This window comes from Peromyscus eremicus, chromosome 4 (genome assembly GCF_949786415.1).
Source record: "Peromyscus eremicus chromosome 4, PerEre_H2_v1, whole genome shotgun sequence".
Taxonomy (NCBI): domain Eukaryota; kingdom Metazoa; phylum Chordata; class Mammalia; order Rodentia; family Cricetidae; genus Peromyscus; species Peromyscus eremicus.
In genome coordinates, this window is record NC_081419.1 from 125,510,400 (window position 1) to 125,537,765 (window position 27,366).

General features: G+C 47.4%; 2 protein-coding genes across 2 annotated transcripts; both read right to left on the minus strand.

Moving 5' to 3' along the window:
* Positions 1-2,183: 2,183 nt before the first annotated feature.
* On the minus strand, positions 2,184-8,889 carry Defb119 (defensin beta 119). Its single transcript, XM_059259673.1, has 2 exons — positions 8,561-8,889; positions 2,184-2,456 (listed from the first exon to the last, which is right to left on the minus strand). Exons 1-2 carry the CDS (start codon positions 8,832-8,834, stop codon positions 2,263-2,265), a joined length of 468 nt encoding a protein of 155 aa, XP_059115656.1. The 5' UTR covers positions 8,835-8,889; the 3' UTR covers positions 2,184-2,262.
* A 10,180-nt stretch (positions 8,890-19,069) lies between these two features.
* On the minus strand, positions 19,070-21,303 carry LOC131908640 (beta-defensin 122-like). The gene is made up of 2 exons (XM_059259674.1): positions 21,019-21,303; positions 19,070-19,308 (listed from the first exon to the last, which is right to left on the minus strand). The coding sequence occupies exons 1-2, from the start codon at positions 21,074-21,076 to the stop codon at positions 19,163-19,165; spliced, it is 204 nt and encodes a 67-aa protein (XP_059115657.1). The 5' UTR covers positions 21,077-21,303; the 3' UTR covers positions 19,070-19,162.
* Between the last annotated feature and the right edge of the window lie 6,063 nt (positions 21,304-27,366).

Here is a 27,366-nt window from a genome sequence, read left to right on the forward strand (position 1 = left end):
CTTATTTGCTGGTGATCTCTCTGCAAGCTGAAGCGCTTGAGGAAGAATTAATTTCCACCCTGGGGTTTCCTTCTGTCCTCTGTCTTCCTGAGGAGAGTTTGTGGAATAGCTCTCGGATGTTAGTTTCCCTTCAGATGAAAGCAACATCAACAACAAAATCAAAATCCTAAATCTTTACATTTATGACATTAGCTGCTAGGATGTCAAAGCTTGCTTCAGGGGCTGGAGAGATGAAACTCAAGTGCTCTTAATCCCTCCAGCCCCTAACTAAGGCCTTTCCCAAGACTATTTTCACTGAGAAGATGAGACCTACAGTCTTCCTGACTCCAGACATAAATCTGGAGCGGGCACTTTCTCCAGATCATCGGCTCTGTCATATGAGGGGACAAGGGGTAGCATGGAAGGGACTCGTGGGACTTAACCTAAATATGGGTGTGTCACACTGAGCAGACACGGGGCCAGCAACCAGAGCAAAGTGTTGCGCCTATGTAGCTCGGACGAATTGTGTTGGTTACAGATGTGGGTTGATGATTGTGTGTGTGTGTGTGTGTGTGTGTGTGTGTGCGCGCGCGCGCGCACACTGGTGAACTCAGAGGCCACTGGGATGTCATTGCAAAGCATAATGCCACCAGGGACTACTTGCTTTCAGAGGCGAGTTCACTCAAGAAACTTCCCACTGAGCAATGAGAAAACTTAAAAACGTTCCAGGGTATTTACTTGTCATCATGGCTGTAGAAGTTTTCAGCCATGAAACTTTTCTGAGGAAAGCAGAGAGGTTTTAATTCTCAGAAGAGAGAAGTAAGCCCGGAGGACTACAAGGGCCAGCTAACAGAAAATGAAACTCCCTAGATAATAGAGGGAAAAAACAACAACAAAAACAAAACAAAGCAAAACAAAAACAACAACAACAAACCAGCTCTAAACTCAGGAGGAAAACAGAGGTAAAGGGACATCACAGAGAGTGAGCAAGCTAAGCATTCCAAGGAAGGCAGCAATGGCGGAAGGGCTACCTAGAGGCACACTTCTGAAGCTTCCTAAGAGGCAGTCTAATAGAGGTTGGACCATAGCCAGCTCCCGAGAACAAGCTATATCAAAGCCGACTGTATGGCAGTGGGCACAGTCAGAGAAGTAGAAAAAGACACGGCCTTGGGTAGCTTCTCTCCTATTGACAGTAATTAGAATTAAAGAACGAGAAACAAGATATTAGTGGGAAGCAAGACATAAAGAGTAAATATTATGGCTAGTGAGGTGGCTTGGCGGGTAAAGGGACTTTCCCTGCAAGCCTGATGACCTGAGTTCAACTCCTGAAGCATAAAGGTGGAAGGAAATTATACAGAGCTGTCCTTCACTCTCTACATAAGCATAACAGGACAGTATTACATAGACACACATCATATACACACACAATAAGAATGAATTATTTAGAAATATAGTTTTTTTAAAGCCCTAATGTGACAATCCACAGAGGTCTATTATTAATTTATTAAGGGTGACAACAGAGATGTAGAGTCACTGATACAGAACAAGGAAGACATCACTGCTGGTTCTGCTGGTGGGGCACGGGGAAGGGATGGGGACCAACTGCACTTGACCCCAACTCCACACTTGACCCAGTCGTGGCCATCCAAGAGAGCACACGACCCCTCTCTCTCAGCTCTTAAGGAGTCTCATAAGCAGCCAAAGCCACGCCCTAGGGCTTGTATCCCAAAGCCATTGGCTAAACAGAACAAATTCCCACCACAAAGCTCTCTAGAACTTTAGGAATTAAAAGACCTTAACAGTTATGGCGAAGGGCATGTGTTGTTCAAATTCCTTCTGCAGAAACCACCAAGCTGATCCCAGCCTCATAACTTGAAACCGTGATCAGACAGCTTACTCCAAATCCAACAGCTCTTCCAGGCTTAGAAGCTCTTCCAGGCTTAACCAACTGTGTCTGCAAGACTACACACCTACCCCATCCCTCCTGTGAGTCCTACATGGCACAGACTGTCATGACTCATCCCAAATCTTTCCCTCCCAGCTCTCCACGGCACTCGCCCACCTTCAGTGGCTGCTCGGGCTCCTCTCTGAAAGTCATTCGGGTACCTGGACCCTTCTCCCATGGGGTTGCATCCAAATGGGACAGACATCTCACCACGCAAAGCCCAATCTCTCTCCAGTGAAGGAAGGACACACAAGCAATGTCAAGTGCATTAATTTTAATAAGAAGGCAGACCGCAGGGAGGGCTTCCCTGGAAGATCGGGCATGGTGTTCACCAGCATTCACGGTATTTTTGGCCATTGTTTCTCATGAGACCAGGCAGTGTTGTCATCTGCACTGGTAAGGCTGATCCTCACGTAGGGCTGGAGGCAGCAGGTCTGGTAAGTTCTGCAGTAGAAGTAGGGCTGCTCATCCTTTCTGCAGGAAGACCTACAGAAACCTCTGTTACCCATGCATTGAAGGACAGGATTTTTGCCTGGCCAAAAAAGGGGGAGAAAAGTGATGAGAATTAATTTCTGCTCACCAGTGACATAGATCGGGGAGTCGGGAGCACAGAAAAGACCTCAGGGTGACAGCAAGCACCACAGTCAAGAGGGACAGAGTCAATTTCCTTCCCTCGTTTGTCCTGCTACACGCAGCTGAAGGCTCTGGACGTTAGAGTGAGAAAGACGGCATGATATCAGCACAAAAGCAGACAGGAGGACGGATGGAGCAGAGCAGAGGACCCAGAGGCAAACCCGCACAGCTAGAGACACCTTGACAAAGGGCTCACAAACATTCGCTGGGAGAAGGCTTATTCAGTAACTGGTGCTGCTGGTTCTTAGTATGAAGCTGCCGGAACTGAAGCTACATCTGCACACACTCCGCACAAAAGTCCTTTCCAAACAGATCAGGGGCCTTGGTTTGCAACTAGAAGCACTAGAAGCGCTAGGAGAAAACACTTGAGGATATAGGCACAGGAATTTCCTCAGTAGGATGCGAACCGCACAGGAAGTAACCCCAAGAATTAACAAATGGGGTTAAATTAAATGAAAAGGCTCCTGCATAGCAAAATAAACTATCAGCAGAGCGGACAACAGAACAAGAGAGCGATTCCTGTCAGCTAAACCTCAAGCCAAGGGTTACTATCTAGAAAATATAAAGAGTGGCCAGAACTGACTCCATGGGCTAGAGAGATGGCTCAGTAGCCATGAGCACTGGTTACTCTTCCAGAAGACCCAGGCTTGATTTCCAGCACCCACATGATGGTTCACAGCAGTCTGTAACTCCAGTTCCAGGAGATCCAACACCCTTTTCTGGCCTCCACAAGCACTAGGCAAGCATGCGGTGCAGAGACAAACACGCAGGCAAAATACCCATAAACATAAAATTAAATAAATAAATCTTTATTTAAAACTGCAGACACCAAAAAAGCAAAACTGACCATCAGTAAATAGGCCAATGAGCTTTTGATATCTGACAAATGTCCAGTAAGTCTTTTTGTTTGTTTGTTTGTTTGTTTGTTTGTTTTGTTTTTGAGACAAGGTTTCTCTAGGTAGCTTTGTGCCTTTCCTGGAACTCACTCTGTAGACCAGGCTGGCCTCGAACTCACAGAGATCCACTTAGCTCTGCCTCCCGAGTGCTGGGATTAAAGGCGTGCACCACCACCGCCCGGCTGCCAGTAAGTCTTTGTGAAAGTATTCGATATCCACAGCCATCATGGAAATGTGAGAAAGGGGAACCCTTGTCCACTGCTGGTAAGAATTAACTGGTGCAGCCCCTGTGAAAATCAGCCTGGAGGCTTCTTGAACAGCTAAAAATAGAGCTATCATGTGACTCAGGTCACCTGGCATATACCCAAAGGATCATGCAACACTTCCAGGACCACCAGGCCACACAGTGCCCTTGGAGGACATACAGAAGAGAGAATGCCCCTCCCAGCTAGGGTGGCATCAAAGGACATAAACTTGGGAGCTGGAACCTCCAAGCACACTGTAGCAAGGAGAAGCCACTCTCCCCTCCTGCCTCTACATCAGAGCAGAGCCCAGAATCTTATACTGCACAAAATGCCCAGGCCTTGTTCAAAAATCACTCATCAGTACCAGGATAATCACAAGCCAAACTAAAAAAAGACAATCAACCAAACCTGTGCTCAGAGCACCAATGGTTCATGCCTGCTCCTTCTGAACACAGGCATGAACACAGCATAGTCTCTCTAACCATTCCTATATTTAGGAGCATTTTTGTTGTCCCCAGCTGTGTGGAGGTGTGTGTGTGTGTGTGTGTGTGTGTGTATGTGAGGGTGCACATGCATGTTTGTACAGGTGGAGGCCAGACGTCAGCCTTGGGTGTTGTCCTCAGACACTGTCTACCTAGTTTTTTGAGACAGGGTCTCTTAGTGGAACCTGACCTGGGGGATTTGGGCTGGAATGCTTAGCTAGAACCCCAGGGATCCTCCTGTCTCTGCCCTCCCAACACTGAGATAACAGACTCGCGAGCATGCTCAGCTCTATGTGGGTTCTGGGGATCTGAACTCGAGACCTTGAGCTCGTACAGCAAGTACTTTATCCACTGAACCGCCTCTCTGCCCACAGATTGGAGTCATTAAAACACTCCGCTTAAAACCATGAGCTCGGGGGCTGGAGGGATGGCTCAGTGGTTATGAGCACTTGCTGTTCTTGCAGAGGACCAGGGTTCAGTTTCCAGCACCCACATGGTGGCTCATAACCATCCATAACTCCAATTCTAGGGGCTCCAAATCCATTTTCTGAACTCGGTAGGCACCAGGCATGCACATGGTATACACACACACACATACACACACACACACACACACACACACACACACACACACCACAACACACACAGGCAAAACACTCAGATACAAAAAATAAAAATTTTAAAAATGGACTCCAGAGTCAAAGACTCTGTCTCAAAAAGTAATGTGGAGGAGCTGGAGAGATGGCTCAGTGGTTTAGAGCACTTATTGCTCTTGCAGGGGACCCAGGTTCAATCTCTAGGCCACATACTGGCTCACAACCATCTATAACTCTACTTCCAGGGGATCTGATGCTGTCTTCTGACTTCTGAGGATACCTGGCATGCATGTGGTACACAGATTCATAAAATAAAATTTAAAAATTTACAAATAATTTAACAAAAAAATGTGGAGACTTGATAGAAGAAGACAGCTGACATGTCAATCTCTGGGCAAGCTCACACACATACATTCACCATGTGCACATGAATGCACACTCACACACATGTACACATATGCATTCATCATGTGCACACACACACAAATGCATAATCACACATACGCATTCAACCATATACACACACAAATGCACACTTACACAAATGCACACATATGCATTCACCATATGCACACACACACACACACACACACACACACACATACACACACAAGGAATGGCAGTTTGTAAAATTAATCAGATCTCAGTTTGGAGAAAAGCAATTATTAGCCTACAAAGATCAGATCAAAATTTTGGGGAAAATACAAATAAAGTCTCTTACACCGTATGTCTGGACACTTAAAAGTGATTAATCAAGCCAGCAAGAGAAATACATAAGTAAAATATATTTTATGTTCTTTTGTGAAACAGCCCTCTGGGATGACCTAGTTAGGATTCATAATTCTTGGACTCCTCAGAGTTCCTGTAGAAACACGGCAGCCTTAGGGCAGCTGCCCACCCTCAACCCAGCACTCCCCTTCACATCTTCAGAGCTGCATACATACACAAGGAGTCGCTTGCTCGTTAGAACTCATGGTCCAAGCCTGGCCACAGCACCTGACAACAGAACATGACTGACAGCTCTCCCTCTGCCTAGTGGTGCATCCCAGAAGGTTCTGTGGGTGAACCTAGGGAACAGGCCACACAGCTTCAGGAGGTAGCCTCAAGGATTCTTTGGACAGACAGCACCAGGCCCCACTGATCAAAGCACAAGCCTGGAGGCAGGGTGGGCATCACTGGTCCCATATCTCCTCACCCAGTTGCGAGGAGCTTAGAGGGAGCCCAGAGAAAGGCAGGGTCAGGAGTAGCGGGTGTGTGTGTGTGTGTGTGTGTGTGTGTGTGTGTGTGTGTGTGTCACTTTTCCTACTCTCTTCCTGTATCATAGTGAACTCCCATCTATCTCAATGGCATGTGTCACGCTTCATAAAGCACCCCTAGGTCCTTGACCTCACCAACAGCATAGCTCAGGGGAGAACAACTCTGCTGTATAAATGAGGCCCCAAGACATCGTCCCACAGATTCCCCATCAGGATCCTTAAATTCTCCATTTCTAGTCTCCCTCATGGTAAATTATCCATCCAAATGATGTAGACTTCTGTCCCTTGCCACCCCCTGACAGTGCTTACTCTTCAAAGACCTGTGGAAACTGACAATATGGCCATAGATGGCATTTACTGAGCCCTTGGACCCTGTGCTCTGTGCCCATTTAACTCTTCTTTTATAATTTATTTATTTTTATTTTATGAGCATTGGTGTTTTGCCTGTATGTATGTCTGTGAGAGTGTTGGGTCCCCAGAACTAGAGTTAACAAACAGTTGTGAGCTGCCATGTGGGTGCTGGGAATTGAACCAGGGTCCTCTGGAAAAGCAGTCAGTGCTCTTAACCTCTGAGCCTTCTCTCCAGCCCCACCCATTCAATTCTTATTGTAACCCTGAGCTACGTAACGTTGCTGTTCGGCTTTCCCCAGAACAAGCTGCTGGAGCTCTGACAGGGTTACAAACAGGATCCCTGAGTGGTAAGAGGGCAGAGCCGGGACGAACAAACAACTCCATGAGAGAACGCTAAAAACGGAGAATGGACAAGTTCATCTGTCTCAATAAACAGGTGCTTTTCATATTTGGAAACCTTCCGGCCCCTGGGGCTGTGAGCTCTGGAGCATTACAAGGTATTTCAGCTGAAATCCAAAGATTTAGCTTCCACTCAGCCCCTGTCCACCCTTGACCAAGATGAACCAACACTCTAGGCATCCAGGGTTCCTTTAAGTCTATGGTTCTGCCCACTCCATGCTCCCCTCCATTTATGTATGTCTCAACAGCCACCCCTGGGGCTGGCAGGTGACACCATCCCCAACACTGTGCTCCTCACTCCATTACCAAGGTCCAGCCCTGATGACTCCTCTCTACTGCCTCTGAACCCCATCCTTCCGTCTCCCCACCCCAACCCATCATGACTGGCAGACACAGAAAACAACTCGGTGCGTTTTAATATGGTGTAGAGACTAAGGGACAAGAAGCAACGTCCTTTCTATCAGTAGTAGGAACTTTTCTTCTTTGTATGGATTTCTGTGGTCTGGTCAAGGATCCCATCTTTGGCCACAGTAGGGAGTGTTAAGGAATGTTCAGGAACACAGCGGTGTTTGTGATTTTGGAGCACATGACACTTTCTTCATCATCCTTGCACGTCACCCGCAGTGTCCGTCCTTCCAACATGCATCTTTGGGGCGTAGGAACAATTGTTAGGCGGGTGTTAGTATTGCCCAAGTGACAGACAAGAGCCAGCGGAGGGCGCAGAGATGACTGCTCTTGGAAAGCTTTCAGCAAAGTTCTTTTATATTTTTGAGACAGAACCTCAGCTCCTGGCCTGAAACTCTCTCTGTGGACCAGGCTGGCCTCAAACTCACAGAGATGCCCCATGCCTCTGCCTCCAGTGCTGGGATTAGAGGTGTGCGCCACTGCATCCAGCCAAGGAAAATTTTTTTCCAAGTTTCTTCCCATCTATCATCCTGCACCCCCCACCTCCCACCTTCCTAGTCCTTCCTCCAGAATCTGTGTGTGAAGGAGGGTTCCACCTGTGGAGCTTGGGAATGATGGGAAAGGAACAATGTCCATCTTTGCATTAGTGGACTGAGGAGACTCAGTCACATTACAACAGAGTCAGCTCCCTAACAGTTGGTGACAGAAGCCAGCAAGCCCCACTCCAGCCACAGCCCACTGTCCAGTCCCCCAACCTCATACTCATCTAGTTAAAACTCAAGACCCAGATCAACGCTCCTGGAGGCCTCATTACAAGCCAAACCCAACCCAATCAAATCATCAGCCCAGCTGCCTGCTACCATGCTGAATGCAAGCACCCTGCATACCAGGCGCTTACCCCCACCCTCAGCCCAAGTCCAGATTAATGCCAGCAGCAGCTGTATTTAAGCCAAATCTGCGCCCCCTCTCCATCTTCTACCAGGCCACCAGGATATACAGGCCCTCACCTCCAGTTCATGTTGACACTCTCTGTCACCCTAGCCCCTGGGTGCTCCCACATCAGGAATCACCCCTAATCAAGTCCTTCATCCCTCATCCATCTCCTAAGTTCCCACCAGAACTCCACTCTTGCCCCCAAGGTATCAGACCCCCAAAAACATCCTTCATGCAGCCATTTAGCAAAACAGATTTTGAGAGGGAGAAAGAGAGACAGAGAGAGGGAGACAGAGAGAGAACGAGCAGCATGCATGACAGCATCTTGGGGTACCCCTCGAAGCTGTGTGAAATGGGAAACGACTTGGGTGTTGCCCCTGTGAGAGTGAAGGAAAGAAAGCCAGAGACGGACCCCGGAATCCTGAAAGAACCCGAGTTACCTGACCTCACCAGTTCCGTCGCCAGAGATATGGCGAGAAGCAGGAGAAACAGCTTCATGGTGGCAGTACCCAGGGGAAGGTGGCAGCTGAGCCGCAGGATCGGAGCAGCGTGCCCTGAGGTGGGGATGAAGCTCCTTTTATCAGCAGGGCCGCGGGTAGTGACTGAGAACAGGAGGCATTTGTACAAGGTCAGCCAGACTGAAGGACAGTGTGCAGCAGATGTCTCAGCAGAAAATGAGAGTGTGAGGAAGCTGCTGGCACCTATGCCAGGCATGACTTCCCTCCTCGGAAGGACGAGAGTGAAGTAGATTTGTCTGGACCTTTGAGGCCCATGATTAGTTCATTAATTCGCACGCGAACACACGTGAAGAAATATTCAAGTTTTTCAGTTATTCAGTCTTAGGTCTCTTCTCTCTTTTTTTTCACACACAGATGTATGTCTCGTGAAATCTTTAACCTTCCCGTACGTTCCACATCAAGGCCTCAGCCTGCATCTCCCTCTGCAGGCCTCCGAGCTTCCTCAGATGGCTGCTGCCTCTGCCTGTCACTGCGGGCGACTGTGCTCTGAAGCACAGTAAGCTCTCCTGTGGCCTTCATCGGTTCCTGTGGGATTTTCATATCTACTGTACATGTGTCATCTTTTCTCTCACTGAGATGCCAGGAACTCGGCTCGAGCTGTGCCCTTCAGAAGATGGTGGACTAGAAATTCCTCAGTGTGGGGAGATGGTAGAGCCTTTAACAGGTATGGCCACCTAGAGGTGGCCAGATGGCTCAGTGGGTAGAGTATTCGTTGTGTAAACATGAAGACTTGAATTCAGATCTCCAACACTCATTTTTAAAAAAAAGCCAGGCTCAGTAGCAAACATCTGTAATCCTAGACTGGGGAGGCCAAGACGCAGTGACTGCAGGGCTCGCTGGCCAGCCCGTCTAGGCAAATCAGTGCACTCCAGATGCATTAAGAGACTCAAAAAATAAGGTGGAGCGCAATTGGGAAAGGCATCTGACATTAACCTCTTACACACACACACACACACACACACACACACACACACACACACACACCTCCCAAGGCAGGACTTAGTGCAAGGTAATTAGGATTTCACAGCTAGAAGATGTGAGGGATCTGCTTAGATCCCAAGAAAGTGGATCGTAATAACAAGAATGAGATTGAGCTCTGGTCATCTCTGGATTCCTGCTTTGCCATGTGATCTTCACTACTGGGATGCCACCCACCACGAGGCCCTACGTGAGGTGGTTCAGGTGAGCCTGCCTAATCAAGGAATTTCTGCGAATTTGTTTTCTAGCCTTTGATATTTTGTACTAGCAAAAGAAACCAGACTATTAAGGTTTATAACCCTAGCACAGGACTTCACCTGCCATATTAAGATATTAATTCAGCTGTTTTAATAGGCGTTGCTCCCAAACAATATTCCCGAACACCTTGATTTTGTTTTTTGTCCTTTTCTGTGTACATTTAAGTGCAGCAGTTTTGCAGTCAGCAGGGAGCTTGGGTCCCTCTACATCTTCTCAGACAGTTTCATCTGCTGATTCAGGAGCAGTTCCGGTTCCTACCACTGTGGAGTGTGGGTGAGAGTGGGATGAAGTGTGATGCTATTTCTTTGAAGGAAACCTTCAGAAGTGGCACACGCTGTTTTCAGTCCACTGGCCAGAACCCATTCCCACCAAAGCCAGCTCCGGGATATGCTGGGAATATTTTCCTTTATTCTGGGCAATGAAGGCTTGCTCAAAGGAAGCCTTTGACTCATTAAAGGAACCGACACTGAGGAGAACTAGAGATTTTAGAACCTAGCTTTATATACAAAATAATATTTAATAAACATTTGCAGGCTTAATAAATAATAACGATTACTCCACTGAGTAAATGATTATAGAAAATCAATAGCTCACACTGGGTGATGCCAGGAGAGTGGTCACGTGGGAAGGCAGTCAGCGCCCTTCCGAGGGCCAAGCAGTTCACCAGATTTGGAGATAGGGAGGTCTGCCTCCTGGTTTGCTGTGTTCTTTTTAATTTTTAAGTTATGTTTTGTGAGTGTGTGCATAAGTGTGTGTGCTCAAATGGTACCTATAACCCGTGTGTTACATATGTACTAGATGTGGATGTGTGCATTCATGCTGCCAGTGTGGTGCGTGGCCGAGCAGGTGTTTGCAAACATCATCCCTCTGTTCTCAGACCTTCAAACACGGTGTCCACTCTCAGTCCCCCCTACACCCTGTGACCCTGGAACGTGACAGTGGCTTGGGAATTCTCCTACTGAGCTGGAGATGTGGGACAAAGCTAGGGGGGTGGCTGACGGAGATGTGGGGAGCTGGGGCTGCCATTGGAGGCAGGACCTGGGGTGATGAGGGAGGAGGGGAGCTTTGGCCAGAGGGCCAACTTGATAGCGGTTGCTGTGTGCTGTCTGTGGGAGACAGGATGAGGACAAACTGTTGTAGTGTCCAGCTTTAAAAGTCTCCCACACAGGAACAGCCTGGCCTGGCCAGCTCTGCAGGCCTCCCACCCTCCACCCTTCCAATCTGGGCAACTATGAATCCCACGTGGAGGAGAAGAGGGGACACTGGTTATCAAGGTCCCACAGACGGGCCTGCATAGGGCTTCGACCTGACCTCCCAGGCACCTATCACTAAAGTTGTTCAGCCAACAACAAGGTCAAAGAGATGGGAAACCCCACACACCACCAAAGTCTTTGACGAAGACCTTTCCCCTCTGCGCATTCACACTCCATCTGACCGAGGCCTGTGGGGCCTGTGGCCCAGGGGGGAGGCAACATGAATGGCCAAGGTTTCAGAAAGCATGGCGAGAGTATCATGGAGAGGCCAGGAGCCGAGCCAACCCTCCACATCATCTCCATAAGAGACGCAGATGCCAGAGTGAAGTATTTCATCTACAGATTTGTGTGTGTGTGGTGTTGAGGGTTGAAGCCAGGGGCTGGTACATGCTACTACATACGTGTTCTACCAACCAAGCTACATTTCTAATCCTTTTTTCTGTAAGTTTTCAAAATAGTAAGAGTAACTCATCACCCTCAGATCTCAGGAAATGCTGTATGATTTTATTTACTTTAACCTGGTGAGATGTTCAAAGTTCATTATTATTGGATTCACGCCATTCTGTTCTCAATTTGATCCTTCCAGGACCTCCTGTGTCTAGGAATGAGGGTCCCAGTCCTTAGCCATGACCTTGTGTATGAAGTCAAGAATGCCTTGGGTGAGTGTGTAAAGATGGAATGAAGTCCTGAGTAAATACACATTCACGGTTTGACATGGGCATGGCCATATTAAGGACCAAGACCTCGGACCCGCAGAAACTTAGAGAGGCAAAGCCTTTCTCTGGTCCAAGCAGAAGTGTTTACAAAATTGACCAGTGTGTGCAAAGAGAGGCAGCTGCACCTTCCTCCTCCTGGAAGTTTACATTCTGAGACTGCTCGCCCACAGAGACCTCCCAGCAAGACTAGCCAACCCTTCCCCCTGGGCTAAATGTAATAAACGTGCGGAGATTCCAGGTTGGTGAGGTAGCTGATGCCACTCCATCCAAGTGCACAAGGCCCACCTGCCCCCAGTGTTTCTGTACTGTCTGTGTATCTGTCCTTTCTCCACTCCCTTGCTGCCACTAGTCGGTTTCCAAAACCAAGCCTGTCCCAACATCCCATGCAGCAACTTTGGTCTTTGCCTCTTTGCTTCTCGGGATCAGGGTGTGGTTAAGGCCCTCTGGCTGCTCTCTGGGTGGTTCTAAGGGGCTGCAGAATTGCTGTTCCCTGGGAAGTCTCACCAAAGCACAGGCTGCTCCCTCTTGCCACAGCACTGCTGTCTACATGCCAAACCCATCTCCTCTCTCATCCCAGTGAGGCCCAGCCTCCATGTATTAACTGGGGTGCGCCAGAAACCAAAAAGAAAGACAAATGTGCAAGATTGTCTTTTAGATGTGGATTTATTCTACTGGATAACAAAATACGGTGGAAAGAATCCAACAGCATTTGTCCTGCTGCAGAGAGGAGAAGCCAGTGGTTGCTTGGTCCACGAGGTTGGGTGACCACTGGTACCAAAGTCCTAGTGGGTTCCTGGAGAGTCACTGGTCCTCAGCCCATGCTGGAGGCCTGAAGAAGCTGGTTCCAATGGGAGCAAAGGAATCGGTAGCAGCGATGGGTAAATGAACTTAGTGGAGAGAGGAAAAGCCCACAAAGCAAACAGCAAATAACCGTCCTTCTCCCTTCCTTTTGTCAGTCTGGGTTGTTACCAGGCCATGCCATCCACATCAATCAAGAACATCCCCCATGGATGCATCCACAGCCCACAGGCCAACCTGAAGCAGGCAATTCCTCTTTGAGGATCCTAAGCAGGTGGACATGCCTGAGAGGACAGCCACCTGAAATGACTTCCTTGTGCCTAGATCTCCCTAATGAAGACAGTGGGCAGGCAAGGCCAGGAGCAGTCTTCTTGGCTGCTCCCAGAACATGTGGACACCACACACACACACACACACACACACACACACACACACACACACACATTCAGTTTCCCAATTAAAAAAGGAAGACCACTTGGAACACAAGGTCTGACTTCTCCTTCAGATAGAGCAGAAAAGTATTATGTTTTCACAGATGTCCACGCAAATGAAATAGAGAAAAATTACAGGTAAGTACTACATTAAAGTCTTGTGAAGATCTACTTATGCTTATTTTATGTGTGTAAGTGTTTTGCCTATATGTATATAAAGGCACTGTGTGCTTGTCTGGCACCAGAAGAGGGCGTCTGATCCCCTGGAACTGGAGTTAACAGAGGGTTGTGAGCTGCTATGTGAGTGCTGGGATTGGAATCCAGGATGTCTGCAAGAGCAGCAAGTGCCCCTAATACCCCTAAGCATCTTCAGCCCCTATGTTAAATTCTTAGTATGTCACTTCCACACACTATTTTTTAAACACAATAAACACATGTTTATGGTCTTATTAATACACACCAGTCTTGAGAGCAGGTCGTACCCCTCTCGTATGCCATGTGGTGGCATGAGTGAGGGAAAGATGCCCTCCTCCCCTCTCCCGTTGCCACCTGCAGCAGGTGGGGGACCTCATTCAACCCCTCACCAGCTGCAGCACTCAGGAAAGCAGGCCCTGCTTCTCGCCTGGGCAGCACAACGGAGCTGACCCTGTCGGCAGAGGCACGGGTCAGCTGGCCCTGAGGGTGTGAGGGTGGAATGGCTGGCCACACCCCCCTCGTCTGCCACTTGATGGAGAGGGCAAGGGAAAGATGCCCTGGCCCCTACCACTGTGGTGGTCTAGGGAGCTGACCCCCCCTACCAGCTGCAGCATCTCTCCTGGGCAGCACAGCAGAGCCGACCCTATGGACAGAGGTACTGGTGAACCAGCCCTGAGAATGTGAGCGTGGGAGATCTGACCTCACCTCTCATCAGCCATATGGTGGTGTGGGCAGGGGAAAGATGTCCCTGTCCCCGTCCCTTGCTGCCTATAGAGGTGGGAGAGGTGGCTCTGAGGTCTTAAGTGCAGGAGAGTTGTCCCTGCCCCTCACCAGCTGTAGCACTCAGGAGAGTGGCCCCTGCCCCTTGCCTGGACAACACAGTAGAGCTGACCCTGGTGACCCAGATGTGGGAGAGCTGACCCTGAGTGTGTGAAAGCAGGAGAACTGACCCTGCCCCTTGCTCATTGTGGCAAGGGGTGAACTAGCTGGGGCAATGCTGGAGAACTCACCCTGGTGGTGAGGACAGGGGAGAACTGGCGGGCTGACCAGCCCTGCAACTACCCAGGACCAGAACCAGGGTAATGAGTTGGCCCACCCCAACATCCACCCCATCTGTGATCTGCTGGAAGATCCCCACGTGAAGGGACCAGTCCTGCAGACCCAAAGCTGTAGGATCTCCACAACACAGAGCAACAACAGGATATCCAGGAGGAGTCCCAGGGAGAGGCCAGCATCAATAATGCAGCAGAAACCGGAGGCCTCAAGCCAAATCAATGACTCTCTGCAGTGAACACTTGCAAGTGAAGATCTTTGGACTAAAGGGTTTACTGTGGGACTCACTGTGATACACCGCAGCTTCCATGATGAGATTTTTTTCCTCTTTTCCTTTTCTTTTCTTCTCTTAAATTTTATTTTATTTTGGTATGGGTGGTTGCAAAGGCAGAGGGCAGATAAGAAGGTGTAGGGAAATGAAGGGGATTGAGATGCACGATGTGAAAGACACAAAGAACAAATAAAAAGAAAGTTTAAAAAAATACATACCAGTCTTGGTCTAAAGACAAGAGCACCTCGTCATTGGTGAGAGAAGCTGCCACCTGGGGCTGAAGTGCCCAGTGCCTGGTATGCCAAGGGTCATGGGTTTCATACCCAGCATGGCAAAAAAATAAAATAAAATAAAAGTCACCCTTGCCTAGGACTAGGGCGCAATGAGACATGTGGCCAAGGGATGACATTTTAGAAAGCATTAGCCTGAAAGTACCCCAAGAGTAACAGTACCCTGAGAGTTGGTGCTTGTTGGTGTGTCCAATCCAAGGCATCTCCTCCCCACCTGCTAGGCCTGGCTCCGGCAAAGGGAAACTCCAGACAGAGGCAAAGCTGTAGCACTGTTCACTCAGTGGCCATGGGCTCCTCTTCAAACTCAGTTCTGTCCTTTGTGTGTTTGTGGAAAGGACAATCATCTCCTACTATAGAAGATGCTAAAGACTCCTACCTGACTGTTGCACACCTATAATCCCAGCACTCAAGAGGCTGAGGCAGGTGGGTCTTTGTGAGTTCAAGACCAGCCTGGTCTACATAGCAAATTCCAGGCCAGCCAGTGCCCTGAAGGCTACCCATCACTAACAATCAGAGCTCACCATCTACCTGCTGTTGGTCCTTCTCCTTCCCTAGTGTACCACTGGCTTAGTTCTCACCAGCATAGTTAAGACCCAGTGTCAGAGACACCGACTCCTAACTGCACACCTTCAAATTAACTTTGGACATTTCAAAGCTTTGAAAGTCTAAGGCTCAGTTGCTTACCCAGAATTGAGTTCAAGGCCATCCCCCTCTTTGTGTCTGGAGGAGACACAGAGTAACTGTTGAGGCCCTGTGGAAGATGGGAGACAAGGATGCTGATGTTTTATCTGAGCCTGTTCCAGAGCTTATCACTTCCTGGACCCCCTTGCTCCTCTGGCATCTGTCGTCCAGCTTCTTATCACCGCTCCAGCCTCCGCCTTTCCGGAGGCTTCTCCGCCCCTCAGTACTTCCCTTGTCTTCTTCCCCCAGAACCAGCCACTGCCCTCCTAAGGCAGATAATGCTTTCCCTGCTCCAAGTGTGGACTTTTCTGACTTCTCCCCATAAAAACTGCCCAGGCCACTGTAAACTCAATAGAAAAAAATAGAGAAGCAGAAAACCAACTCATATCCCGTTGCCGATGGGCCAAGGACAAAGATGTTGGAGAGGGGAAGGTAGAACTTAAGATTTCCTGTCCTAAAACAAGCTGTGTAGTTTGTCTGGCTGTTTTGAGACAGCGTCTCAATAGCCCAGTTGGCCTCAGATTCCTGACCCTCCTGCCTCTACCTCCCAAGTGCTGGGTACGCACCACTACATGCAGCAAAACAAGCATTTTAAAACAAGCTCCATAACCTTTGAAAAATACTCAAGAAATTATTGTTAAATCAATACCAACTAGAGATCGATTGTCTCCAAAGTTCTCTCCTGAGTACAGGCACAAGAGCTGGGCTTTCAGCCATTCTCGGGGGTTTTGTTGTGGTGATTCTGGGTTCCTAAGCCTGGTGCAGGATTGCTCTTTGGTCCTCTTGTGGCTGGATGTGGCCATGACACTGATGTTGCTGGTGAGCTGTGTTATCACTAAGGTCAGACCAGCTAACTGCCAGTGGAGGGATCCAGAGCTCTCTCCCCTTCTGCTACAACATCAGCAAAACTGTCTGGTCAGGATTTCACAGTAAGACAGTGTGAAGAAGCAACCCCAGCTGAGTGGTGAGTGGATGTGGAGCAGGACAGGATGAAAAGTCTGCTCAAAAGCTAATCTATGTTTATTTATTCCTTGTTTGTTTACGTGCACACCTGTGCTAAATTAGAGCATGGAAGTCAGAGGTCAACCATGGGAAGCTGCTTCTCACCTCCTACTGTGTGGGTCCTGGGGATCAAACCCAGGTCACCAGGCTTGGCAAGCACACTTGGATTCAGATTTTAGTGACTCTTGTGGATAAACTAAACACGTTTTGCTTTATGACATGACCTTGAGTCTTTGATGACCAGAGATGGAATGTAATGGTTAAAAGCTGTGTGTTTGAATGTCAAGTTGATAAGGAGTACACTTGCAATGGTTAATTTTGACTGCCAACTTTACTGGATTAAGAAAGCATAGGGCATTAAGGAGGAATAACCATGTGTCTATAAGGGAGTTTCCAGAGTCTTCACTGAGGAAGAAAGGCCCACCCTGTGTGAGTGGCATCATTCCGTGGATTGGGGGTCCAGACTAAAAATGAAGCAGCTGGTTTGGGGAGGAACACGTGACTACCAGAACTCACCTCACACTGCTTGTGGGCCACAGATGCTGTTTGACCAGCTGCCTCACAGCCCAGTCACCAGATCTTCCTCTGCATGGCTGACTGTCTCTTAAGCCCTTTCTCCCTTCAGTTGCTTCTTGTCAAGCACTTGGTCACAGCAACAAGGCAGAGTTCCTAGCACTGTGATGGGTGGATGATGTGTTAACGAACCCTTTCACAACCCAGATGTCTGTCATCGGCGCGCTGCACCGTCTAAGTTCACGTGGTTTCCTTCACCATTAGGCCTCATTAACACTCTAAAGACATGTTAAGGAATGGGTGAGATTACAAGATTGCACTGCCCCTAATATGTGGTAGACCCAGCTTCCCTGGCTGTGTGTACAGTTGTTAATACACTATTTGTGTATGTTTCCATCCCATCGGGCATGACAAGGAGCACAGAATTGACCGGGTACATGAGGGATCTGGGTTTGCATTTCCCTGATGCCTAAAGATGTTGGGCATTTTTTCATGTAATTATTGGTCATTTTTGTTCTTTTTGAGTCCTTTATATGTCCTGGATACTAATCCTCTGTCAGATAAATAGCTTGCAGACACCTCTCCATTCTGTATTTAAAATGGCAATCAGCTGGGCGGTGGTGGTGCACACCTTTGTTCTCAGCACTCAGGAGGCAAAGGCAGGTGGATCTCTGTGAGTTCAAGGCCAGCCTGGTCTACAAAGTGAGTCCCAGGACAGCTACGACTGTTGCACAGAGAAACCCTGTCTCAAGCCACTCCCTGACACCTCTCCCCCCTCAAAAGAAAAGAAAATAGCAATCATTGAAGAAAAATAAAATCCTGGAGAGGGTGAAAGGGAAACAGAATTCTTGCATCCTGCTTCTGGCAATGTAAATTAGTGTGGCCACCATGGAACTACACATGGAGTTCCTCAAACAATAGAATAGAGCTGCCACAGCATTGCTATCCTAGTCCTGGACACACACGAAGGAAGATAGACCAGCAAGTGTTATTGCTGCCTGCATATCTGTGACTGTCACAGCACTACTCATGGCAGCCACATCATGAAGACATCCTGAGTGCCCGGCAGCCCAGCCATGGGTGAAGAACATGTGGACTGGTCAGGTGCAGTGGCTCATACGGGTAACAGAAACACTCAGGAGGCTGTTTCAATGCCACAAGTTCAAGGCAACTTGAATTACATAGTGAGTTCCAGGGTAGCCTGGGCTATCGAGTGAGACCTTGTGTCAGAAACCAAATGTAAGAAAGTGGGGGTGGGGCTGTGGAGTACATAGACAATGAATTATTCATTCATGAAGAATGAAGCCATTCTATTTAAAGGAGAATGGGCAGCAGTCAAGATCGCCCTGCGAAGTGATAAAAGCCAGGTTCAGGAAAACATGCTTTCTCTCATATGTGGAATCTAAAGAAGAAAGTCAAAATGACACAAATATTAAAGAGGGACTATTGGGGACGCAAACAGAGGTTGGGGGAAAAGTGTAAGAAAGTAATGGGAGTGAACGTGATCAAAACATGCTGTATGCCAGATGAAAATGTCACAATAAATCTACTATCCTGCACAATCAGTGTGCCCTAATAATATATGTAAGAAGTAAAGCACCTGAGGGGTGTGACAGGTTACACACAAACAGTATAATACTGTATGTGAGAGAATTGGGAGTACACATATTTTGGCATTTCCAGGGATTGCAGAATCATAGACCACAGGAATAACTACACTTACACCATGTCTAGATTACTTATAATTCCTAATACAGTGTAAATGCCATGTGTATAGTTCTTGAATATACTGTTTAGAAACAACTAGAGAAGGCAGCCTGTGCCAGTAATGATGAAATTTGTTATGAATATTTTTGCCATGCAATTAGTTAGCCCCAGAAACGTGGAACTTCTAAGGAAGGTGAACTAAATGCACAAATGCACCTTTTGACCACATGCCTTCTGCTGACATTTGGCTACATGTATATATATACGAAGAGGCAAACCCAGAAGTCAGCCAATGTTGCTTTAATGAAGCTCAGGGGACAGCCGAAGTCAGACTCTGGGTGGGTCCACCTTCATTTTGTCACCTAGGGCTTCAGAGTGCTAATCCAAATCCTGTGACAGCTGTGGTACATTCTTGGGCTTCACACAGCACATTTTGCCACTCCAGCAAAAGATGTAGACCTTTTCGTCCTTGATGCATTGGTCGCGGCAGGTACCCTGATATTTCCAGCACTTTTCAGTGTTCCCTAAACCAGAGCAAAAACAAGGATGCCTGGATCAGTCACGAGGTTCCAGGTAGAGACCAGAGGTCCAGTCAGTAAAAGGGCAGCCATGGAAGGAGAGGTCACCTCTAGGGGTTTAGGGAGGTCATATCACCTCACATCCTCGGTGGACACTCCATCTCAATCTCAGCCTTCATAAATGTTCCCTCTTGGAAATGCAGTGGGTTACAAGGGCTAACAGCACAGTGGGTTATGACGCTAACAAAATGAACGTCGGAATCTATACCCCTGGGTTTGAACTCTGTGTCCCAAGCCACCTGGTAGTCCCTGAGCTGGTGACTTTCTTCTTAAGAATCTGTTCCCTCTTTTCTACAAGGAGATGTAGGTGTCTCAGAGAGTTGTGGCTATTCGTAGTGTAGAGGGCGTAGCTCAGTGGGTGTTTGCCTAGCATGTTTGAAGCCCTGGGGTCCAGCCCTGGCATAGCATAGACTGGGCATGATGGCCACATCTAGGAGGTCAAGGGTATCTTCGGCAACACACAGTGAGTTCGAGACCAGCTTCAGCTACATGAGACCCTGTCTCAAAAGAAATAAAAGGCAAAATAAAACTAATTATTAACTAATTTGTGTAAAAAACACTAGTATTATATAAATCCAGCTCTGGAATGACAGGACCTCAGCAAAGATTGAGCAGTTGGAGTTACTTTACAAGGAAAAAAAAAAAACCCTGAACTTGAAGGGACACATTAGCCAATAATGAAAGCTAATGGCTTAAGAAAAATGCAAAGTGGAAAGGATATTTAAATAAAGAAGAAAAGACCCACAACTGGTCAAAATGCAGAGAATTAATGGCCAAGGGAGTCTGACCCAATTACTATATCTACGATACAACCCATCCACCTAAGACTCGGGGTATATTGCAGAAGAGAAGAGGAAAGACAGTAGGCGACAGAGGACCAGGACACCAGCTGCTCCCGTCTTCTAGACGTGACTGGGATACTATGCCAGATCAAAGACTCTCCCACTGCCAGAGTCAAGGAGCTTGTACAGCAATAGGAAGGTTGGCAGCAACCGATTCAACATGTAGCTTAGAACCATTAGTCTAATCTCTGTGAGTTCAAGGTCAGCCTGATCTACAAAGTGAATCCCAGGACAGCCAAGGCTGTCACACAGGAAACCTTGTCTTAAAAAACAAAAACAAACTAAAAAAAAACCCACTAGTCTAAAATAAATCATATTTAGCTGAGCAATGATGAATCCCCTGTCTCCTGAATCCAGCTGTCACTGTGGGAGAAGAAAGGGGGATTGGAGAAGGCCCAGAGACCTAACCATTTCTCCAAGGCAGAATTGTATCACAAATCACAAGAGACTGATCCAGTTGGCTTCCAGACTTCTATGTAATCCTGCACCTCTAACTCCTGACTCCTGCTAGCAGAATGGAAGTTCCTGGGAACTCACGGATGAATTACAGAAAACGAAGAAGCTGCCTCCGTGGCACACCAAAATTTCAGTGTGCCCAGTCTTGACCTGTCAATCAAATTTGTTACATAAAAATCAGAAATTAGGAAGTTGAAATGCAGAGGAGTGAGTTGGCTTGCAGGTTCTAACCCAAGATCTGAGACTCTTCCCACTGCCCCAGACAGTGTCTCATACCCATCCGGCCATCCACCCAGGCCCTAAGTACCCTGGCCAGCCCCACTCTCCAACTCTGACCCTCTGAAGGGGTCTAGGTTACCTGGAGTGACCTGGGATAGCAGCAGCAGCAGAGCCGTAGTGAACACCACCATCTTCATGGCTTCAGGAATCCTGAGGGGTTGGCTGTGTCTGGCAAAGTACAAGGCAATGGGAGAAGGCTCTGGATCCCTGCTCCTTGTAATCAGCTGGGACACATGTCCTCAGAGGCCCACGCGCACAGTTTGCCTTGAGCCAGCTGCCTTCCCCATCCCTAGGCCTCCACACTCACAGTGCTGACCACACACTCCTACGCTAACACTCCTTTTATCCTCTCACACACCAGCAAGACTAAATCAACCCTACAATGGTCAGAGCATGTCACTGTAAATATATGTCAGTCTCTGTCAATCCCGCCCAGAATCCTCCACTCTGGAGGAAAAGGAACTTAAGAGCACCCCTTCCCAGCTGAGAAGCTGTTCATAGATGATGGCTGCTGAGGGAGCGGGGGTCAGTTGTCTTTCAGAGTCTGGCTCCTGGTAGATTGACTGTGCTGCAGTGAATGGTCACACATCCATGAGTCTATGGGCAGCACCAATTGGACTAGTTGGGTTATTTTTTAAAGGGTAGGGCTGGAGAGATGGCTCAGTGGTTAAGAGCACTGGCTGCTCTTCCAAAGGAACCCACATGGGTTCCCAGAATCCACATGACAGCTCACAACCATCAGCAATTCCAGTTCCAGAGCATCCCACACCTTCCTGTGGCTTCTGTGGGCACTGCATGCACATGGTATACAGACACACAATAATAAAATGTATTTTTTTAAGTAAAGACGGACATGAAGTCGAGAGGAATGGGAGATGGATCTGAGAGAAATTGGGGGAAGGAGAAGGGTGGATATGATCAAATACATCATATGCATGTATAAAATTTTCAAATAATTAAAATATTATATTTAAAATGTTAACACATTTAAAAATTCTCGGCACTCCACAATTCTTTCCACGCTCTACAACGTCCTCCTTTGATAGCTCTTCCGGTAAAGCTTGCCACACAAGCATGAGGTCCCAGGTATGATCACCAGAATCTATATAAAAGAGGCAAAATTGGATTGTAGTGGTGCACGATTTTAATCTTGACACTCTAGAGGCAGAAGCAGGTGGATCTCTGCGAGTTTGAAGCCAACCTGGTCTACATATATTAGAGACTATGGGGGTCCAGCCCCTCAATAATCCCTTCCCAGTGTCCGGGAAGAATCTACAACCAGTTGATAATTAATCTTTGATGAAGAGAAATGAATCTATGTACAGGAAACTCCTTAGTCCACACACTTTATTATTCTGTGATAGTTCTCTCTCTACAAGCTTCTATTCTGCTCTCATGCCTAGCTCCTTTCTTGCCTGATTTCTCTCTATATTCATCTACTGCTCCCTCTAAGTTCTATCTTAATTCTCTAGTCTTAATTATGCTTCATCTACTTCTTTTTCATCTTGTTCTTACCCAACTAGTATTTCCCCATCTGACTCTTCCTCATCTTCCATCTCATCCACATGTTCTCTGGTCAAAATCCTCCTTATCCCTCTCCGTTCTCTGTCTCTCCATTCTCTCCAAGGCTCTCAGGAGTCCAGTTATAAATCCAAGCAATAGCAATCCCCTGCTCGAGGAAGGTCACCAGGCTTGAATTCTACAGAGTCATAAAGGTAGGGAAGAATTTTCCTCAGGCAGTGACTACCAAGCTTTCTTTTACAATCCAAAATGGGAATGGTAAAAGAGGAGGTCACCTGAGTGCTGATGACCTGTTAGTATATCAAAAATAGGGTCTATGTGCTCAGTCTACATTCTGAGAAGAGGTTAGGTAAGAAGTTAGGGGTCTATAAAGTTAGTAAGGCTGTAAGAAAGGAGGGTCCACGCTAAATTGTGTAAAGCTATTATTTAAGGTCCACCTGTCTCCTTGTAGAATTTACCTTAAATCAGGAGACTAGCATGTGGTGGTCTGGATTGTTATTTCTGTTAGTCCTTGAATGTGGCTAAGGGAGATAACTGATTCCAGTGCTGAAAGGGGAGAAACGGGTGGGCTGTGGGGAAGGAAGCCTTTCCTGAGGCTGTTCTCCAAATACCTTGATTGTATATGTCCAGAGAGTGATCAGTCCACACTGTTAGCCCTTCTTAGGGAAAAATCAATGGGAAAACTATGAAGGCACACATGATTTTCATAACAGAAGACAGCTGATATATAACAAGCCAAATAACACCAAAAGCTCCTTGGAATTTGGCTTCCTCTGAAGAAATTCCTTGATCCCTTCAGGTAATGGCTTTGCCATAACCAGCTGAGTTCTTACAATATTTTCCTGTGGCCATACATAGGGAGTTCTAGGATAGCAAAGGTCTCATAGTGGCACAGCTGTTTCAAAAAAAAAAAAATGGTTAAAGAAAGGCATGGTGATACAAACATATAACCTCTGGGCTGGGAAATGGAGACAGACACTCGGGAGCCCTGAGGCTCACTGGCCTGCCAGAGAGAGACTCTGTCTCCAAACACAAGGTGGGTGGACGGCTCTTGAGAAATGACAACCAAGCTTGACCACTGGCCTCCACACACACAATCACACCAATCCAAACACTTGGACGGACACACACACACACACACACACACACTTTTAAGTCCTATATTATCTAAGATAGCAATCCACAGCTATCATGATCCTAACACAGCTTAGATGAGCTACTTTTAAAAAGACATGTTAGCTGGTCGTAGTGGCACAGGCCTTTAATTCCCAGACTTGAGAGGCAGAGGCAGGTCAGTCTCTGAGTTGGAGGCCAGCCTGGTCTACAGAACAAGTTTCAGGACAGCCAGGGTTACACAGAGAGACCTTGTCTCAAAATAACCAACAAAAAAGTTGTTTATTTTTAAGCAATATGCATATGTATTCCTGTGTGTGGATATGTGCACATGAATGCAGTTGCCCTAGGAGGCATTAGACCCCTGGAGCTGGAGCTGCAGGCAGTTGTGAGGCACCACCAGGGGGCTGGGCACTGAACTCAAGTCCTCTGGAAGAGCAGCGCACACTCTTAACCACTGAGCTGTCTCCAGCCCCAGGGAAATTCCTTTCTTCAGATGTACCTTCCCACTTCAGGAGCTAAGGAAGAGAGGACACTGCCCACACCTTCAGCAGTGTGTCTATCAAGATATCCTTTTTTTTTTTTTTTTTTTTTTTGAGACAGGGTTTCTCTGTGCAACAGTTTTGGCTGTCCTAGAACTCAGTCTGTAGACAAGGCTGGCCTCAAACTCACAGAGACCTACCAGCCTCTGCTTCCTGAGTGCTGAGATTAAAGGTGTGCTCCACCACCGTGTGGCAAGATATTCTCTGTCAAAGAGAAGAGCTCCCACTGCCTAAAATAGCCAGTTTTCAGAAGAACTTTGGCATTGAAGCCAAGAAAGACAGTTGAAATTATCCAGTTCACTGTCCTAGCTGTACCACTTAGTTGTGTGACCTTAGGACGAATTACATTCTCTCTCTGGGATTCAGTCTCATCAGTGAGCAGATTAGAGCCAGGGGCTGTAAAACTCAACCCAACTCCCTGGACACTCAAAATACACAGAAAACATAAGGCTATAGAAATCTAAGCCTTTGCCACCAATATAGCCGAACTAGCTGAGCTTACACCTACAGAGTCCCAGGGCTGTGATCATCAATCTTCTGTCTCTTTATAATCTTCTTATCTCAGCTGCCTCAGTGGGGTTACCATGGAGACCCAGGTAAAGGTTCCAAGAAAGGCACCCCAGCCTGGGTATCTTTCTGGACAAACTACAGGCTGTCCTTCATTGCTACTGCTGATGGCAGCCTTGGATCTTGTCTTGGAGTTGGCTTCACAGAATCTTAATGCTGTCCCCACCCAGCCTTAGAACTTCCTGTTACAAGAACTCCTGTGTGTGTGCCTAATCTTGGTTGTCATCTTGACACACTTGGGAAGAGAAAACTTTAGTTAAGGAATTGCCTCCATCAGACTGGCCTGTGGGCCTGTCTGCAGGTGATTTTCTTGAATGCTAATTGGCATAGGAAGACCCAGCCCACTGTGGGCGATACCATCTCTAGGCTGTGTAAGTAAGCTAGCTAAGCAGAGAGAGAGAGAGACAGAGACAGAGAGAGGGAGAGACAAAGAGACAGAGACAGAGAGACACAGAGGCAGCCAGTAAGTAGTATTCTCCATGGTCTCTGTTTCAGTCCCTGCCTTGAATTCCTTCCTTGACTTTCCTCCGTGATAGAATATGGAGTCTTTCTCTGGCCCACCTGCCAGCTCCCAAATAACCACATGGAGACTTCTTATCAATTGTGAAAGCTCGGCCTATAGCTAGGCTTTACATTAGCTAGCTCCTATAACTTAAATGAACCCACTTCCATTAATCTACATACTGCCACCTGGCTCGTGGCCTGTCACCTCATCTCCTACATGACCTGCTTCCTTGCATCTCCTGGTGACTCTGCCCTTCTTCCCAGCATCCTCTATGCCTGGAAATCCTGCCTAGCTATTGACCTTTCAGCTTTCTATTAAATCAGTCACAGTGGTGGATCTTCACACAGTGTAAACAACTACCTGGCAACAATGGACTGTAACCTGACAGCCAAATGAAACCCTCCCAAGTTGCTCTTGGTCACGGTTTCCTATCCTAGCAGAGCTACGATAAAAGCTAACTAGGACCGGTGGTCTGGAGTTCTCTCTGCTCTGGACCCCAGAAGCCCTCTTTGTTCTTGTGCTGCCAAAAGAGAAGAATTCAGACAGGACATAGCAGTAGAGAAGTGGCTAGGGGTTTCATGAACTCAGCTGAGGAAGCCACAGTGCACTCTTTAGAAAAGGAGCCAGCTGAGCCAAACAGAAATGGCGCTGATCCCCACAGGCATGGGGCTTATGTCTCTCTTCTGTCACCCTTTCCTCTGTACCTCCTCCAGGCTGGAAACTTCCAGGAAACGGGTGTGCTCTTCTTGGCAGCCCATTTTACCCAAAAATCAGTTTGTTATAAGTAAACAAATGATTTAAGAATCTGTACAAGGATTTAAGCGGTCTCTAAAATTGCAAAGTTCACTGGGGGCAGGGAGCATTAACTGCAGTCTGGGCATGCTCCCCATGTGAGGCAGTCCCTGGAGCTGGTTTGAGCTGAACCAGACAGAGTCCACCATCATCAATTGTTCCTCCCATCTTGTCTGGGGCCTTGAACTGGCCCAGCTGGAGACCACCACTCCTGTCTCGATATTCTGTTTTGTTGACCACTCTACCTATCTTTCTGGCCCAACTGAAGAAACTGGGGTGGGAATGAGGGACTCTCAGTCTCTTCTGACACTAACCCCTGCCTAACCAACATTCTCCCTTCTAGGACCTGGGTCCCTGAACTCCTTCAGGGTAAGGCTCTCATTTCCTCTATGTCCTACTCATTCCTGTTGGGTAGACTTGACGGATGCTTGGATAGTCTTAAGTTCTTTTACAAGGCTTTTCTTTGTCCTACAAAAGCCTGAGAATTACAGGATGTTCCATTCCAGCAAGCTCTGAGCAACACAATAGCTTCCAATGACCTTGAACAGTCAATTATCTCCTGAGAAAAGGCAGGAGGAGAGCACAGAGCTAAACATCTTTATACACTAATCCTGTGATTACAGCTTGGGAAACAAAGAACTCCCCTGGAGAACCGGGGGAGATAGCAAGTGGTCACAGTCTCCTGCAGGACCAAGGGAAGAAGGAGAAAGAGTCCAGTGGAGAGGCTGGACCAGAGACTCGTTGTTGAGTGCCAGGATGGCCAGCTGAGCTCTTAGCCTCCTTACACTGTGTGTGGATTTGTTCAGATGAGTGAGCTGCCACTGCCTGCTGCACTATGCGTCAGGAACGGGGACGGATAAGAAACAGGAAATCATTTCTCCCCACTGAGTGTCTTCCCTTTCAGCGAGAAACAAGGGAACATTATAGCGAGAGAACACTCGACTTTAATAGGCCACCTTCTGACGCTTTCAGATTTTAAGTTGTCTGATGGTCTTTATTTCATAATAAACCAGGTTGTACTTAATTTCACTTCCTATTGGTTTTGAATCAGTTAAGCATGTGGTTTGTTTATGTTTTTTTTAATTTCTCAAAACCTGTTTGTTTTTATGTGAATGGATGTTTTACTGGAATGTATATCTGGGAGGGCTGAAGAGGGTGTTGGATCCCCTGGGGATGGTTAACAGACAGTGGTGAGTTGCCATGTGAATGCTAAGGCTTGAACCTGTGTCTTTTGGAAGAAGAACCAGTGTTCTGACTACTGAGCCACTCTCCAGTCCCCCCTTAAGTATGTAAGTATTAGAGTAGATTTGCCCACAGGAATTGGGACCCAGTTTACAGCCTTTGAAGAGATCAGGATTGTCCATGAGGAGAGGAAGATCTGTGGCCA